We start from the raw sequence: 18946 nt of genomic DNA on the forward strand, positions 1-18946 counted from the left end.
GAGACAATGCTTGCCCGATGAGCTTGATAGTATCCTCATGAGATGATAGTACCCTTATCCGAGGTCACCAGGCTGTATGTGGGTTTTGACGTTACCACACTCCACCATTTGCACTATGCTATGCTTATCTTTCGGCTGTCAGAAATATGTCAAAATAACAAAATAAATTTGATAGTGGCTGCCTGTGAGACAAAAAAGCGACTGGCTTAGTTCCTGTTTGGAAGGTGGCTGGTGACTGCGACTGAGAAATGTGTTATGACGATGGTGACATATGGTCTCTGTACCTCTGTGTTTTACCCTCCTGACTGTGGCCACGTCTCATGGGAAGCCTATTTAAAGCAGCTGTGCTGGGACAGACTGGCTAGGATATGGGAAGACGACAGACTTTGCTGGCCCAGGAGAAAGTCTACACGAGCAGCTACATGAAGCTCTGTTCATGTTGTTTTGCTGGGGAAAAAAAAAGTCTTTGGTTCTCTGCACTTAAGGAAAAAGGCTAAAAAAAAAAAAAAAAGCAATGACAGACATAGAAAGCAGGCAGAGTTTTAGTTTTATAATGTGGTAAATAATATTCAGCTCAACAACTTATAATCAGAACAGGCGGGATTAACTCAAAATACTCAGTTGTTTTAGGAATTTGTGAGAAATATAAAATTTATCATCCCACTTACACAAGTAAAACATTATGAATAATAGCCATTCTTCTTTGCAAAATAGCTTTTCTTCCGCATGAGAAAATTTGACTTTGTTTTCACTGCAATGAAAACACAAAATTACTGCAATGCAAGCTTAAGGCAAGAAACTTTAGAGTTAACTTGCCTCTTTCAGTCCCTTAAAAAAAAAAAAAAAGCTTATGAGGCATTCTGTTACATGCATATTTCATTTCATATGCATAAATCTCTTCATTCCCACAGACTAATAAAATGACAACAGAGGTCAAGGATACAGAATATTCAGTTCTCAGAAGACTGAGAATTTAGAGGCATATAAAAATGTCTCTGGATATAAGATTTTTGAAAAATTATACACATATAAACTGTTAACAGTTATAGAAAGCATGCTTAACAGCAGGTGGAAAATTTTAGGTTAGTTAAAGAGCCCTTCCTGATAACAAGACTTTTTAGAGTGAGTGGATTACTGAGCAGGTCTTCATAGGCCAAACGAAGAGTGTTGTTTTATGACATGATGGACCTGGAATGCATAAACATTCAGAATAATCCATCATTTTCCCCTCAAAAAAAATCCCTTAACTTTTATATCTAATGGAAGACAGGAATTTTTTTCAAATTCAATTCTCTCAGCTATCTAGCCACTATTTTGCCTCACTTTTGTCAGCCACCTTGACTGACAAGCTATATTTTTTGATAGCTTTTACAGAGGGTAACTTCACTGATTAAGATAAGCAGTTCAATACTTTAACTCTCAACTGCTTGACAGTTTAAAGTTAAAACCAGGGAACTGCCAAAATAATTTCCTTTTATGTTGCATTATTATAAAGTGCAGTTATTATTTTTTATCCTTTCATATACTAAATGGGAGAGATGATAGTGATTTTTATGCTAATTTACTCTTGTCTTTAGCTCAAAGTGATCTCAGGCAGGTTGAAACTTTTGGTTAGTCTGAATAAGTGAGTCCAAAAGTTCTGCCAGAAGCTACTGCCTAGAGGTCAAAGGTATGGGCTTAAGAATCAGAGAGGCCTGGGCTGACTCACAGCTCAAACTGCTAGGTTTGACCTTGGAAATCAACCTCTTCTCCATTCCTAACATGTAACGATAATAAAACTATCTCCTCTATAGGACACTTAACCAGGCTTCAATGAGGTAACAGTTGTCAAGCACTCGACATGGAGCTTAGCACAGAAAATGGAACAGTATTAATAGTATTACGACATATTTGTTTCTAGACTAGTGATTTACAGCGAGTTGTTGATTCTGTCAGTCTTAAAAGAGGACCGGACTCCCTGACCAACCAACCCCATTCCAGTCTGTTCTTCTAAAGTTAGAAGAGGGGGAGAAAGTGCCACCTGGTACCTGAAAAGCCATTTCCTATCTGCCTCTGGCCTCTTGTACAAGACTGTCTATGGAAGCTAAGGGACTTTTCTTCTTTTAAAGATATCTCATTCAAGTTCAAAGACTTATCCTTCACTCCAAAGAACACAAGCTATAGTCACCGTTTATGATGTCGTATGTGCTGTAATGCTTTGTTGTAGTTGCTAAAATATTCACAACCTCGGTTATTGCTTAGATCTTAAAAGAATTACAAGGGGAAGTCAAACTCCTTTCTTCAGTAAAATGCAGAACTAGGAATAGTCCCATTGGGCAATAAAAACATGAAAAGCTTAAAAAAATACATCTATCTTTAGATCATTAAACCATTACAAGGTCAATCCAGATTCTTTGATTTGACTAAGACTCTTGCTGATATTTTTAAAGAAAGCTAAATCCCCCATGTTTTAATCTATGTACATTTCTAGCCATGGACTTTTAAAATCACATCTGAATATATTATTATTGTATCACCTCAAATGCAAGATGCAATTTTTTTAAAAGTTTCACACTTTGGAAATTGGGATATGTAAAATTATGTTGTGGTGGTACTTTTCCTTAAAAACTTAAATAGCGTACTTTGTAATTAATGGAGTCTTAGACTTACAGAGATATGAAATTCTAAAATCATCTTGCTTTGTGATTACTCTTACCTTGCATTAATTATTGGTAAAAGGGACAAGTTAAATAAATAAGAAAGATAATTTAAAAGGCATCTTTAAGACTGAGGATACATTTGTACATGTGGATTATAAGCCAACAATCTGGTTAATATTTGGACTCTATGTTTAACCATTACTTTAAAAGTCCCTTAGATTTTTCCAAATATGATAGGAAATGTCGTATTTGTAATTGCAAAAGATCCCAAGGAGAGAAAGAGCCTCCCTAGCTAGTTTCTAGAAACCCCTTTCCTCATTTTCAGGGCACCTGTTTCTTTTGAGGGTCCCTGTGAATAGCTAGGGTGGCAGTCGTACCCAACACTGTCAGGCTGCAAGATCACACAGCATTGGAAAGTGAGTGTACACAGCACAACGCTGGGCACACAGGAGCTATTCAATAAACACTTTCTGGTTCACTGATGTGAAATACAAAACTGGGTTCTAATTAGCCACATAGAGCTTTCATCATCTGGGGAGAACTAAATTTCTAAAATTGTTCTTTTTTTTTTTTTTCTTTTTTTCCCCCCATTAAAAATCCTTTAACTTTGGGACCAACTTTTACCCAACTAAAAGCCACCAATAAATCAAACCCTAAAAGTTCTTTTTCCCTTGAACTATAATTTTTTTTTAACTATTTTTGTAGTGAATGCTGAAAATTCCCACCCTTAAATGCAGAACACTGCTTTCACAGAACACTGAATCAGAGAGGGAAAACTCAATGATAAAGTTAATAGAATGAAATACGATGTTGAAAATTGAAGATGTAAAACATTGATCAAGAACCAATGAAATTTAAACGATTGAAATTACTGATGATTATCTTTAGGAATACTGACAACCTTAGCAATTATGTAACATGTTGGCTGGCAAATATTTTAATCAACTAAATTGAAAAATAATAACCAATATCTAACTGAAACAGGAAGAGAAAAAGATGAAAGAAAGAAGGAAGAGGGGATTTACTTTCAATATTTAATTCAAATTAAAAAAAAATCCTGATCACTAAAAGTTTACAATCTACAAAAAGTTATTTGAATGCTGTCATTACAACAGGCACAGAATCAACTATTAGATCCTAAATCAAAATTATTTCTATGCCTGTTATCCACAAATCATGACTAAGAAACAAACTCCAAATACCACTAAACCCATTTTGTTATTTGTTACCTAATCCCATCAGAGCTAACTGACATAAAATAACCACAGAGCTTACAGACAAGGAACAAAGATGATCTGTTTTGGCTCATTTTTTTCACCCACTTACAGAAAGAAAAAATAAACTATATGCTTGATTTTTCAAAATTAAAATTATTTAAGAGGTCTCCCACTTTTTCCTTTAACTCTAAGCATAATTGATAAGCATAATAAGAACATTAAAAAAATCTTCTTCTATGTTTGGCCCAATAGTTTCAGAAACTCTGAGAGAATCTATTTTAGGCTTCACTGAAGAAGGGATCCCTGCATAGTTTCTACAGCATCAAAAGAATCTTGAGGTAGATACAGAGCATGTGATATTTTAAAAACACTCTATAAATATTTGAGTTACAAAACGTATGACACAAACTCATTACCCTATGTTCAGTATACTATTATTTGACGTTCTGCTATTTGCTCTTTTCCAAGAACTATGCTAAAAATAAAAGGCAGAGGAAACCAATCACTTCTTGCCTCCAAATGGTGTCATACTCACCTATACTTAATTGATTTACAAACTCAAATACCTGTTATTTTCAAGGCTGTGAATTATACCAAATGACTTAGAAAAAGAAAAGCCAAGGCTTAATTTGTTAGTGAAACAAGGCCTTTCTTGAAATTCCTGTAAACTTTCATTCTGCAAAGCAACTCATCCACATTAAAATGGTCAAAAAGGACTTCATTTAATTAGTGATATGTAGACTTTTGCATAGAAAAAGGTTACAAAGTAATGCATAGAAGACTAGGTACAGTAATTTTTAAAACAAATATTTAAAAGTATAATTTTGCATAATGTTTAACATTCTCATAATGTTTATTGCTTTCTCCACACAGCAGAGAAATGAAGTGCATAATAATACATGCTGTGTCTTTGTCTTTCAAACATAAAATCTCATGTGCTCAATTTCAAAGTATTAAGAGATTATTTTGTCGTTAAAACAAAAACAAAACCAAAACACATTATGTAGCACTAGTCTAGGCATGGACAAAAATAATTTATGTACATCCCATTGAATACATTCATCTTGATTTGGGATCAAATGCAATCACAAGCTTGACAAAGGACATTTAAAAATCGTGGCTTTTCTCTTACCATTGTTCTCTCCCTGCCTCATCACTTCCAGAAATGCAACTTCTCTCCAAAAGGTGACAATAGATTTTACATGTTATTGGGATGAAATCAAGAAGATAAATATGTAAAAATTGTCCAAATGATACAGAATAAATTAAACTTTTACAACCAGAGAGTTTTCAAGTTGGCATGAGTCAGATAGCCTCTGGTGGGCACATAGTAAGTAACTGCCTCTAGGTGCACTCTATAAATGCATGGTTTATAAAAAGAAGCACCACGTTTTGAGCCATGAAAGAAAATGCCTGGGGGTTTGCAGGCAGGGCAGAAATGCTTGTTAATCTGAGCACTGATGTAATAATTGCTTACACTAATGCATTGCTAAATGTCACCACTTGGCAAGTCTGTACAAAGAAAGCAAACTAAGATAAAACTAGGACTTTCAACTTGAAAATTATTTTCAGCAATCCTTTTGGCCAATAAAAACCTGCTGGTTTCAACAGAGTGCTCTTCTCTTGTATTGTACTAAAGTATCTGCAGCCTAATGCAGGACTTCTGTCCCTTATCCTTTCTTAACCCAACCTCTACACTCTTCTTTATTTGTGCAATGTTGTATGTTCAAAAGAAAACTTTACTAGCTCAGGCACTTATGAAACACAAATATTTTTTCCCATCTAGTTTCAAGAGAATTGAGTCAGGTCATTTTTCTTCCCCAATTCAGACATCCTGATGCACTGCTGGATGGTATGGTCCATATATTTTCCAGGAAACTTCTAAATGGAAACAAGCGTGAAGTTTTCAAAAGTTGCTGATGTCAAGTTACAAATAGCCTTAAACCAAAACAGAGGGAAAAAAAAGATACCACATTTCCACTTGTGAGATTTGTGTCTCAAACAACTTTACTGTTCCTTTGTGGGTCTGCAGACATCTCTATGGCTACTTCCAGGGTTGCAGAGGTTTTAAGCTGACTCGGAAATGAAGGACATTCAGTTGCTACTGCGAGGAATTCCGTGAAAACTTAAAAAGCTCCTACTTCTGTGCCCCAGGGTCGATAAGGTTTACTGTTTGTTCCACTGCCTGTCTGCTGAGGGCTGGATGTGGCTGATACCGACAAGGGCGGGCTGATGGCTGTTGCAGCTGCCACGGCGGCAGCTGCGTTTGGGGGGAGCATGGGGAATGCCCCAGCAAAGGACAGAGGGAAGCTGTGCGCAGCTGCGGTGGCCGCTGCCGCGGCCGCGTGGACAGTGGCGGAGAGGGACAGCAGAGAGGTGGAGAGAGGCGGCACACAGGGGGCGACGCTGCCCGTCGAGGGCATCCGCAGGGCGGAATCCGCGTGGGCAAACGTGGCGGTGAGGAGGGCGGAGCCATGGGCAGGAGGCACTTCCGAAGTGGTGGAAAGGCGACAGGGCGTGGACTCCGAGGCGTGGAGTCCGTTGGGTTGGAGCAGGGCTGCAGGGAGGTGGTGGAAGGCCGCCGCCCAGTGGTGAGGATGCAGGGGGTGATGGTGGTGGGCCAGGGAGGAGGTCATGGCCGCCGCCTCCCGCTGCGAGGCGCACGAGCTGAGATGCGAGACCAGGCGCACGCGCAGCGGGTCGGAGGAGTCCAGGCCTTCCACGGAGCTCAGGTACCTCGCCACTTCTGTTAAGCACTCCCGGAATCCAATGCTCATGAAGTCCATGGCAAGGGCGTGTGCATCAAAGTAGCCTAAAAAGGGGTTCGAGCACAGTGCGGGCCAGAAGACACAGCGAGGGAGAGAGAATGATAACCATTATGAAAAGTAACCACCGACTACGTTCCACCCTCTCCTTCAGAGATTTAAGTACAACTAGCGGTCCTTTCTGAAGATGCTGCCAGCTATTTATGGCCGTAATTTTTGCAGACATTAAGAAAGTATACTTTGCAATTCACATGTGTGACAATTCTGGTAGTGCTATACACTACAGCTGTTCTTGCAACCAAATATTACAGTGGGGGGAAAAAATTAAGAACATCTGTGTTTCAAACACTTCCAGAAAAAAAAAAAAAAATGGTGTCTCTTTTGTATGGTGGGACAGTGAAATTCTCTAGTAAACTTTTGCACGGGTATTACAGAGGACCAGTCTCTCTGTCTCTGTCACATGAGTTAGAGATTAAAGGGTTTATCGGAAACATCCTCACTCCCTTGGCATTTGTAGCTGAGATGTGAAAAGCATACAACCAGATTGAGGACTTTGTTAGAAATGTGCTAGAACTGCTTAATAAAGTCATACATGCTTCGTGACTCATGGTGTTTTTTTTTTTAATCGACAAAATGAAAACACCATTCTTTGTATGAAAAAAATTTAAAGAAAGAAAAATGATTTTTAAAAATGTGGTTACTAATTTGAAGATCGGATTTTTCTATCAGGTAATATGAGGCTCTTTGGCTGCCATGAGGTTACTATAACTCTTAGCTTTCCTGAAGTTCAAATATAAATTTATTTCATTGGTTGTCTTAGTTTAAGTTTTTTCTGGCATTTATTCAAGAAAATAAATGTATGTTAATTATGTCCTTGTGTATGCATGTACTCCTACACATAAGGTTATTATCATAAAAATGGCTAAAGTCCATCACATTTATGAGAATCTCTTTTTATCCAAAGATAATACATTAGAATAGAAAATAATAATATCTGACTAGTATCAGTGCCAATTTAGGGTACTGATAATAATCAGAGATTTGGGGAAATGTCACCACTTGGAATTAGTGACCTCTAGTACAAACACATCCTTCTCAGATTTTTTTTCTCATTTGCAAGTTTTTTTAAAAACAATTTTCAAATTAAAATTTAGTCTACTCACTTTGGGGATGTGTGTATATATAAATGACAAATATCACATTCAAACAAGGTTATTTTCATCTAAGGCATTTACTGTATTATCTTTTTTGTTTTTGTAGATCAAAGTATTACCTGTTTCATTTATCATCTATTAACATTTAAACTTATTCTATAGTTTGACTCTGGAAAAATAGTTGTCACAGTAGTCAAAGTTCAAGAGCTAGAATTCCAAGAGAAACTTGGACGTCCCAAAAAAGAAATTTGGGGAAAAATATATACATTAAGATAGTAACAGCACAAAGCTGACATAAGAGAATATCATGAAATGTGGAAGATAAGCAACAAAAATCGTTATCATCCCAGGCCTTCAGCACAGTTAGCAATAAAGCCCCTGACATTTAGGAGGTAAAGTTCTTCCTGAAGAAGATGCCTCCAAAGAAAGATTTCACATTAAGTGTCCTTAGGGTCCTCTGTAAGGCTTTGCAGACTTCTGACTTCCATGAGAGAACGGAGGTTATCATCAGAGTAGACAGAGTCCAGAAACCCAGAGGGATCCAGAAATTTAGGTTACTCTAAATCTTCTCTAGAAATTACTGCCTTAGCAAAACAGACTAAAGAATAGATCAAAATAATTGAACCCCAAGAGCTTCCAAGAATTTTCATGACTAGGCACAAAGTAATTGAAATTGGTGATTTGCTGGCTATATATTGTTCAACATGGCTGAGTTCTCTGTTGTATCTTAAGGCATATAAATTATATAATTCCTATTCTACCGCTGAATGCAGAGGGAAACCACGATGAGCAGCTGTTTCCTGTGACTGGATCTTGGGCCAATAACAATAGCAGAGGGGTCCACGCCGCTTTCCATCACTGCACTATGGGCTTTAAGTGACTAAACTCACAACAACATTGTGAAGCAAACACTCTCACTGTCCTCATTTTATAGATGAAGAAACTGGGCTTCAGAGAAGGTTAGTAACTTATCCAGGGTCACAGAGCTTAAAAAAAAAGAAAAAAAAAAAAAATAGCAGAGCCAGGATTTGAAACCAGGCAACCTAACCGCAGAGTCTCTGCCCTTCGCCAGTACATTCTGAGGCCCCATAGTTGCTGTGAGTCTAACAACTTGCGCCCACACCGCCAGCCCCTCCTCCCCCCAAGGCCCACACATTCTCTGGTGAGGTGACCTCTCTAATGACCGGGCAGTCAGGCGACTTGTGTGGAACTTGCTCGCAAATGTCTGTTCACAGACTATTTTGGGACGGATTTTAGGACTGTTCAGGTAGCCGAGAATAGCAACCAAGATGGAACTTCGTTTTTATACTAAGGCATAAGAACAATATTACTCTTTAGAAGTATAGCTCATGCCAACTATTTGAAACACTGATCAAAATCCTTAGCTTTACAGCTAACAGTGCCAAGAGAGGTAAAGCAATCAAACAGCTTTCCCCTGCAGCATCTCTAACACAGTCAGTCTCCTAGTATCTTGAGGGAGCTCGTGTAGAGACAGAATCATGGAGCTGCGGGGACCCTTGAGAATTCAGTGCTGCTGGTACAGGCCTCCCCATGTAGCTTAGCACCTCTGTCTCGGTTTAAAGGTAGGGGCAGTGGCTAAGCTGGGCTGGATCACTGGCATCTACAATTTCATCCAGTTCTCTATTATGTAAGAATATTTGCATGCTTTGCAGAGGGTTACATTTTAATGAGAAGAAATCACAATTCCATACCCATTCAGTATGTTTATTCATGCAGGACAGTTCCTTGACCAAGGACAACAGAAGGTAAGTCACACTGGGCTGAGGACATCCCTTTATCATGGTCACCCTCCACCTGACACAGGTAGAAAGATGGTGATGCTCAGAGCTGATGTTCTGCAGGTCCTCAGTGGAGTTAAATACTGAAATACTTGGGCTCCAATTGGTAAACAGCTATTTCTCTCCAGTGCCCTGCTTCTGCCCTGATCTAGGGAAAACTCTGGTGCTCTGCACTAAAAGGCTAATGCTGAACAGAGAGAAGCCTCTAGGGTGTAGCTGCAGGGCTTCATCTTTATGGTACCCTCTCCTCAGCCAGTTATCAAATATATGAACTAGCACCCTTGGGTAAGACGAATACGGAAGGCCTTCTTGAAGGGGAAGAAGATACAATGGGCAAAATCAAGTCTGAGGATACGTGAGAAGTACGATAATGAAATCTGAACGAATCAGCGTCCAGGATCTCAAGTTCATTTATACCATGAAGTGAGGGTCCGTCCCCGAGACCCCTGGACTATTCCTCCCTAAGTCACTATCTGGTACAGAATACATCTCTCCATGGCACTGGGCCAGGGCACCTGCTCCTGTTTGCTCTCTGCGGGAATGACTGTTGCATCAGTGGTTTCCAGGACAGAGATTCACTACCTGCACTTCAAATGCTCTGTGTGGTCTAAATCCAAGACCAATCAGACTCTGAAAACAACAATGAAAATTCACTTCTTTTGGAATAGCTGCATGATACTGAGTCCTAGCCTTGATTTAATGGGTGGAGGGGAGGGCGGTGGGGGAGGGAAAGAAGAAGATAAAAAAGATTGCCTCTAACCTCCTGTTTATGTTTGGATGTTTGTGTGTTTGTTTTGTCTTTGGTACAAATTCCAGCATGCACTTCTGAAAGTCCCAAACAAATCTCTGACCAGGCTGCTGTGAATGAAGCCTTACTCCCACAGTACTATGAAAGCAAACACAAGCCCAGGGTCAAGTGCTGCTTTTGTTCCAGAAGTTCTTTCCCACGAGTTCAATCCTGCCATTAGCATTGATTTCCACGGCTTTAATCTGGGACCTCCTATCTCAGCTTGTTAAAGAGCTGTTCAACTATGACTTCCTTACAATCTTAAGGAGAAAAAAATGAAAAGAGAAAGGCAGAAAGGAGGGGAGGAATGAAGTCACCGACTTACCTTTACCCCCAGTTGCCTGCAGCATCTTTAAGTGATCTACTGTCATTTGAAGTATTTCAGCTTTTTCTAACTTTGCAGATCCCTGAATAAACAAATAATGAAGTCTCATAAATCCTATGGAAACAAATTTGGAACAATTTATCCTGAATGTTCATTTTCCCTCCCACTAAGAAATTCTCAGTTTAATTTTTTCATAGAAAAAAAAATCTGAACTCCTTCCAAATTTCACATGAAGACACTAATTATGTCACACCTAGTGACAGACATTTGCCATTTTAACTCTTAAAGAATAAAAGGCATGATAAGTAATTTTTAATCACAAAAACAATTACACTAAGATCACTCCACCCAAACTATTACAACTGCAAAATTCTCAAACTTTGCATCAATCTCTGCCCTGGTTAATAATATACTTTATTAGGCGATATATAATAGTCTTCCCTGGTGGCTCAGACAGTAAAGAATCCACCTGCAATGTGGGAGACCCGGGTTCGATTCCTGGGTGGGGAAGATCTCCTGGAGGAGGGCATGGGACCCACTCCAGTATTTTTCCCTGGAGAATTCCATGGACAGAGGAGCCTGGCGAGCTACAGTTGTTGGGGTCACAGAGTTGGACACAACTGAGCAACTAACACTATAGGGCAACTGACACTTCAAAGTCTGGATCAGTTGAATCCAACTCTGGAGGAAAAGGAGATAGGATCTCAGAAAATTATTGTCAAAAGCATATTTTTCAAAAATAGAATTCTAAGATGCCTTTAAGGTAATTCATACTACACTACTGCTGTAAGAAGTACCAGAAGTGCAAAAAGGGAGACTTTCAAAGTTTTTTCCCCCAATAACTACCAGCAGGTGTCACTGTAAATTCCAAGATCATAAACAAGAAAAGCATATCTACCTCTTTATCTAGTAAGCATCAAAAATGCTTAAGGATATCTGAACGCTTTAAAACGGCTCTTAATAAAACTGTCTTGGAAATATATTTTATGCCCATTCCCCCATTTTAAGGCACCTCTGGAAACCAACTGGAATATGCCACTTCAAGCTGTCTCAGAGGGCTGTGGGTGGCTTCTAATTTCTTGGAAGAGCGAAATAATTAAATCAGTATGTTTTCTTGAAAAGGAAACTGAAGTTTATTTCAGGTTCCTATGCTTTACTTGTTTTGTGAAAATTGTCAGCACCCAGTACACGGTGAGAGTGCCAGAGTTATTTAAACTGCTCAAAAGAACACTCTTCTAATCATATTGTGACACAGCCAGCTCACCAGGGTTGGTCGCCAAGCTCAGCAAATGGGAAAGCCTGTGTTTATGGTAACTAACTGCCAAACTACTGAGGTCTGCTTTTAAGGTTTGTTTTAAGTCGACAGTTAAGGGGGAAAAAAAAAAAAATCTAACAACCCTCCCTCTTCCCGCAAAAATCACCGAACTGTACCTCATAACTGTAGACATTTCAGTACTGAAAGTAAAAAATGTCATTGATTACTGATATTTCAGCGTGTTGTGGGAAATGCTACTAATCAAAACTACAACTTGCCCATTATATTTAGCTTATCAGTTTTAGCATACAGAGTGGGTGTCTTTTTTCTTTTAAAAATGTGTAATCAATAACACATGACACCTTGTACTTCTGTTCATGTTCAATTTTTCCATGAAGATGAACAGGAGTTTCAGTGAAAGTGACTAATAACAAAACTGCAGTTTCTGGATAATTTCCAAGGACTTTGTGGGGCTTGCTTTATAATGTTTGTGGTTCATGAAACAACAAAGTGGAATAAACAAACAATGGATGTCTTATATCCTATTTGAAGTTAATTGAAAGTATAACATCTTCAACAAGCGTATGATGCCATGATGTTTGAAAGATGCTGTTAGAACTCTGACCGTCAACCATGGAGGCCGAGGGAAAAACCACAACTTTTCCAAAATGACAGAGGAAGATTTAAACATTTGGCTTCCTACTTTATCAAGTGTGCAAAATATTTTTTCCTTTTTCTTTTTTTTTTTTGTAAACAAACACTTGAATTCTGAAAAGGGGAATTTATGGCTAGTTTGATTTTTACCAAACTTTCACAAATATGCCTCAAAATAAACATGATTCTATTAACCCAGGGATTAAAAATGAAACCAAGTGGTTTGGTAAATAAATTTTGTTAGTACTATTATTTAGGAAATAGAATGAGAGATGTTACTTCCTTGGCTTTGGCTGTTGTTTTTTTTTTTTTTTTTTTTTAATAAAAAAGCTTACTTAAAAGAATAGTTAAAAATAGTTTGAGACAAAAAATGAAATTTCACATAGATATCTTTTTTTTTTTTTTTTTGTTAAGAAGACTACTACATACAGCTCGGTTTTAAACCACTACTGGTATTCATAGAAAGAACAGAGAAAGCATGAACATGTTACCCTGAAGGGGAAAATAAGCCAGAGAATGGAAATGTTTTTCAACTTCATGATGGATTATGTTTTTAATAGTTTTGCCACAACAAAGCATTTTATTGAAATAGCTGCTGTGTGCCAGATCAGGGCACATACACCATTATTTTAATGAGCTTTAACAAGAACCCACATTCCCAGATGAGAGAATTAGATTTTTTGAGCTCTTTGGTGGGATGGTCAGGGGTGGGGGCAGCTTACTTGTTTTTCAAAAGCGGTTGGCACCAGTCGTCTCAACTCAGATAAACTGTTATTTATCCGATCTCGACGCCTTTTCTCTATTATCTATCCCCAAAAAAGCAAAAGAACAACAAAAATGTATGAATACACGGATGATAAAATGATTCATAATGGAAAAATACAACCACTACACGTTAGGCAGGATTACAGGAAACAAAAAGAAAAAAAGAATCACATACCCCTCTCCTTTTTTTTCTTGCCATAATCTGAGATGTTGTTGTTGGCGAATTCGACCTAATCACAGAGCTAGTACTTTGCCTACGAGATAAGAAGAGTTTGTCAGGTGCTGTATGAACATAACAGTTGTTTCTTCTGGGTGCTTGAAGGCACCCATGAAATAATTCAGAGAGAGAGCATAGTTTAGATCAGTGTTATTTTATTAATTCTTATTCTTAACAAACTTTGCTTTCAGCCCTTTCATATCTTTTCAGGAAAAGAATCATGCCATTTTTTTCTTTTAATGAGTAATCCAGATGCCAAATCTACTGGCAGAAAACATCTCTAAACTTTTATTGGTCTCCCAATGAAATACTTATGGGCAGTCAGGGTGAGAAGTTAGATATTAGTACTTCCTAGTTCCACTCATAAATGTTTCTTAAAAGTCAGCTAATCTCTAATAGCATCCCTCCTTCTCCCTGAGGACAGACCCACTAAACAAAGCAATGCTATTGTAAAATAAAGGCCATGTTTAGCAGTATTATCAAACAGATATACAGTCACCGTATGTCAAACTGCTGTCCCTAGATGCAGTCTTTAAGATAAACAGAAGTTATCTATTTCAAAACTCCAATTAGTCATACAGAAAGAAAAAAAAGACAAATTCAATGTTTTCTGTGTCAATTTTCCAAAAGAATGACCCCAAATTAAATATGCCACTAACAGAAAAATTAAAATTAGATCAACTATTAGGTAAATATTTTACTTTGAAAATAAAACTCTAGGTGACTACCTCTCAGCCTTCAATCTAAGCTTAAAACTCTGAGTTGTAACCCATCTTGAGTTTGCTAATAAAAAAATATTTTGTATCAAAAGTTCAATCAAATCACCGCACTGTCACATAATTTTTTATGATACATTCTAGTTGGTATCTGTTTCTCTTCATAATTCATGGATACTCTGCTTTTTCGTGTTCTCAAATTCTCCAGGTTCCTGTTATTTGTTCTTTCATTTTAGAAATGTTGTGCACACCAGGTTCTTATTACCTCACCTTCTCACTTCTGGATCTTATTTCTGAATTAACTGTTCCCCTCATTTCCACCCCTTCTCAACTGGTTTCACCTTTCACACATCTTTTGTTTTTCAGATCTCATTTTTTTAAAGATGACACAACACTTTAATAATTATGATACTTTGGAAACAATATTTCAAGTAAATATCTTTGCTTCTGCTGATTCCAGGCTAGCTAAGGTCTGTACATATTAGACTAATATTGAAAGAAAACCAGTTTTCTAAAGGTAGAAAGAATTTTACTCTTGAGTGACAGCTGCAGATAAATAATTAAGGTGCTTCTGGGGATGCCAATTAGAAGCAATTATCATTTGACCCGCCTTGGCACTAAAACGCCTCCATAACCTCCCTCTGTCACTGCAGAGTGGAGGGCTGGCTTCTGTGATCACGACCCCGATCTTTTCCAGACTTAGGAACAAACAGTAAGAGTGAGGACGCCCGAAAGACTTGTCACTCACACCTCCGTCAACCAAATTACACTCGACCAACCTGGAAATCTCAAACTATTTAGCCTTGCCATCGCAAACTGCTTTAATTTCTCCAAAAAGCAAGTCATCTTTTAGCATCTTTAAAAATTAAAACAATCTCCCCGCCCCCCTTCGCCTGGCCCATTTTGAAAGAGCTCCCCAATACAATTTCGGTGGCGGGTGCGTCGCGGGGTCGCCCGGACATGCCAGTCCGCGTGTCCAACGCTGACAGCCAGGGGACCCTCCTTCGCCAGCCCCTGCACACTTCCAGCCGCGTCCCCCGTCTTCTCGCCCCACCCCTCGAGTGCAAACCCACATGCCTCGCCCCACCCCAACACGCGCTCCGCGAGCGCCCACCACTCAAAAGTATTCCAGGCAAAACTTTCCCCTGCTAGGTTAGAAGGCGGCGGCGAAAAACCTCGGGATTTCCAACGAGCCGTTGGTACACAAAGCTCCCCGATGCCTCGGGCTCCGGAGAGCTCCCGCCGAGCCCGCGCTCACCCCGAGTAATTGTTCTCGCTCCCCACGTCGATGGTCTCGTCCATGTCGCTCTCAGAGGTCGTCTCCTCGCAAGGGCGCTTCATCGCGGAGAAGACCGCGCGGGCGCAGCCGGGCCGGAGCCACGGACGCCGAGCGGGACGCAGCGCCCTCCCTGCCTTCCTCCTCCCGCCTGCCCTCCCTGGGCCCCGGCAGGCGCGGCTCCGGCGGCGGCGCGGTCAGCTCCTCGCGGCTCTTTCCCACGCCGCAGCCCAGCTCGGCCGCAAGAGCCGGCGCCGGCCACGCCTCCCTTCCCGCGCGGGCGGGGCCCCCTCGCCCGCCACCCGCGCGCAGGCCCCCGCCCGCTCCGCCGGGCACCGCCTCCCCGAGGGCTAGCGTGGCCTGGGATTGGCTGAGGCGGAGGGGCGGGGCCGCGCTGGCCAATGCGGGCCGCGGAGCTCGGGCTTGAGGCGTGGGAACGCGGCCGCGCCTCGGCGGCCCTGGAGCTGAGGTGGGGAGGCGCCGCGGCAAGCGGAAGCGCGAAGTTGCTAACCCTAGATAGGGAGGCGCGCGGACGTGGGCACGGGCGCCGGCGCGGGCGCGGCGGGGGCGGGCCGGAGAGGGGCGGGCTCTGGACCTCGGGTTTTGGCGCTCCTCCGCACCCCGCCGTCTGCCCGTGAAGTTTCAGCCCTGTGTTTAAAGAATAACCCCAAGCGCGTGGCTGAGTGTGAGCGAACGTGTGTGACGTCGGGAGGCGCCGTGGCTTAACCGAACCGCCCCACTCGACTGTCCCTTGTCTGGACCAAAACTGCTGACTGATTGACCCTGGCGGTCACATTTGCCCTCTGGGGTTTTTGGAAACCCTAAATCAAAGTTGCTTTTCTCCCTGGCAACTCGCACGGCTGCTTCCGCGGCCTCTGGGCCGAGAACAGATAAGGACGCGAGTTTCCCCGACCAGGTACTTAAAACCGCTGGCGGTCGGAGGGTCTGAGAGACAGGCCACCAAACGATTTTCGATTTGCTCTGAATCAGTTCTTTCCATTTGGCCACCCGGGCTGTAGGCTGTAGATAATAGATCCCGCTGAGTAGACCTTGGGTCGGAGTTGTGTCTACTCTAGTGACAGGAAGGACAAATCAATGGTGCGGGTATTTTAGGATACAGGTTTAGTAGTTTTTTCAAGTTCGAGTTTTTCGGGCTTGGATGATCCAGATAATTGCAATTCTCCACAGTCTCTGGTTTGGGTAGTCACAGCGGTAGAGCTAATTAGAATCCCTACGTGAAAGAAAAGAACAAAAATCGGGCTTGGAAACTTGTTTTCTAAAAGACGAAATTCGTGTCCAGTTTTTTGTGCATTGGACAGCGTGGGTGTATACCATTTAAAATGTGCCCTCAAAACACGTTTTCAAGCTGCTCTTTCTCTCCATGATCTGAAGTAGTATCTTTGGAACCGGCGGCTACGCGGATCTATCTGCGAGGGCAGCTGGAGTCGGTTTGCCCGCCCGGGGGCCGCGGTACCGGGAGGCGGGCGCCGGGTCGGTCCGGGTCAAGCCGAGACTGCAGTCATCGCGTCCCGGCAGCTCTGTGCTAAGTGCGGAAAAGCCCCTGAGAAAGAGGCGTCAATCAATCGCCAGAAGCCTGCGCCACGGACGGATTCTTATTTTTCTGGGGATCTGCTTAGGGTGTCCCTCTCACACTGCATTCTTTTCACACAAGATCGGCGCGGGGCGGGGAGGAGAAAAGGAAGGGACGCGACTTGAGAAGGCCGAGCCCTGGCGGGAGCTGGGCAGGCGGGGAGCGAGAAGGACCTGCAGTCCGCAGGTTAAGCCCGCGTTAAACCACAAAACCCCTTCCCCACAAGCCCTCGTCTCTTTTGTGCGGTCTCCAGCGCGGCGCCTGCAATAACCGTGTGAATAGAAACCCGAAACGTTCCATCCTGACTTCTGAAACTTAACACCCGGCAAAGCACAGAGTCTCCGGGCGGTTGCGCGGGGGGAGCAGGCCGGGCGGGGCCTGATGGGGCTGGAACGGGTCAGCTCGGGGCCGCGGAGGACGGTGACCCCCCAGCTCGGCTATAGGCTTCTGTTCTGTGCGGGTCTCTCGGCCTTTGCTTCGCTGCCGCTCGGCTGCCCGAGCCCGCTGCAGGGAGCCGAGCGGACTCGCGTACCTGCGGCTCCGACCTCCCCCGACGCCACTCGGCTCCCGGTCCTCTAAGCCCCTCTAGGATGAGCGGGTGTGCGCGGGTGGCCACTCGCTCCTCCCCGGCGGGTGTGCTCAAGTCCAGTCTGTACAGGCCACTGGGAGACACATCGCCTCTGACCTGCGATCTCAGCCTTCACAACCTTCAGCGAAGGCGGCGCATTTTTCTGAAAGTGAATGCCTACAGGTGCCATTAACCTTGGCCACGCGATCAAATTAGCGGGCGCTTCCAAACGCCCGGGGTGCAAAATCGTCATTGAAAAAAAAAAGTTCTTTCTCACTATACGGCTGCATTTAATTATAATAATTGCGAAAAATTGCAAAGAGGGAAATGACTGGCTTGCAATAAAGTTGCAACTGGTTAACGTTTTTCCGTATTTGTCTTTGAAGACTTAACCACTGTACCCATGTTATAAAGAAAACTATGGCAAGGACGTTCGAAATGCACACGCGGATTTAATGTCACTTAGAAATACTTTTAAAACCAAAGAGGGTCGTGTTTTAAAAGCATTTGGAATAGTGTCTGGTTTATGGTACGCGCTGTATACGTCTGTTAAATAAACATGAATACTTAAGGCAAAAGACCTCGGCGTTTTGCACATGATCAAATTAATAATATGCTCACTTATCTGCAACATACTTAATCGTAATTAGGCAGCACGAGATTTTTCAATTAGGTCTTTTATTCCCCTTAAGTATCCTATTTGCCTATCCCCTGGTTAGGCGCCCTAACACTGGAAGAGCTTCTCGGGTCAGAGGAAGAGACAGAGGAGATGCCTTAAAACACACTTAAAAACAGTGGTGAATTGTTGCGAGTCGGGAGGTGGTGGGGAGCGGGCCGAGGTGTAGGGGTGGCGTCTTCCAAGAGAAAGAAAAAAGAATGAGAAAACCGCGGGATTTCAAGCCTCATCGCTCCTCAGCGACATCCTTTTCAGTGAAAGTTGGTTGAAGGCTTAGTTAAGAACCCCGGCAGAAAAAAAGATGTCCGCGCGCAGAGCAAACCGCAGTTCGTTCCCTTTCAAAGATTTGTACAATGAGATAATTAGACCGAAAGATGTGAGGAACTTCCCTACAAAAGAAATGCCATTAGGAAAGAAAGGCCAGAAAGACAAATCTGAACGAAACGGAGGAGGGGAGACAGCTGCCTTCTCGAAATTGGCCCTCTCGCCTCTTTTTGTCTTTCTGTGATTTTAGCTCACTTAATGACATGAGTGAGATGTCC

At 42.0% G+C, this 18946-nt stretch overlaps 1 protein-coding gene across 3 annotated transcripts; it reads right to left on the bottom strand.

Moving 5' to 3' along the window:
• Positions 1–535: 535 nt before the first annotated feature.
• Positions 536–15816, bottom strand: HEY2 (hes related family bHLH transcription factor with YRPW motif 2). Of its 3 annotated transcripts, none has more exons than XM_061427368.1 (5): positions 15552–15816; positions 13536–13614; positions 13318–13401; positions 10687–10768; positions 536–6668 (listed from the first exon to the last, which is right to left on the bottom strand). In XM_061427368.1, the coding sequence occupies exons 1-5, from the start codon at positions 15632–15634 to the stop codon at positions 5983–5985; spliced, it is 1014 nt and encodes a 337-aa protein (XP_061283352.1). In that variant the 5' UTR covers positions 15635–15816; the 3' UTR covers positions 536–5982. The 3 variants fall into 3 exon arrangements, with proteins under 3 accessions (XP_061283352.1, XP_061283351.1, XP_061283353.1); XM_061427367.1 differs by lacking the exon at positions 15552–15816 and adding an exon at positions 15217–15545; XM_061427369.1 differs by lacking the exon at positions 15552–15816 and adding an exon at positions 15073–15208.
• Positions 15817–18946: the final 3130 nt, after the last annotated feature.

The sequence above is a fragment of the Bos javanicus genome, chromosome 9 (assembly GCF_032452875.1).
Source record: "Bos javanicus breed banteng chromosome 9, ARS-OSU_banteng_1.0, whole genome shotgun sequence".
NCBI classification, from domain to species: Eukaryota; Metazoa; Chordata; class Mammalia; order Artiodactyla; family Bovidae; genus Bos; species Bos javanicus.

Coding starts and splice junctions, on each gene's coding strand:
- HEY2 (XM_061427367.1), bottom strand. CDS start 15,368: ATGTGGGTTTGCACTCGAGGGGTGGGGCGAGAAGACGGGGGACGCGGC. Junction 10,769..13,317: donor CAACCGCTTTTGAAAAACAA/GTAAGCTGCCCC, acceptor TTGTTTATTCAG/GGATCTGCAAAGTTAGAAAA. Junction 6,669..10,686: donor GCAGGCAACTGGGGGTAAAG/GTAAGTCGGTGA, acceptor ACCCCTTTTTAG/GCTACTTTGATGCACACGCC.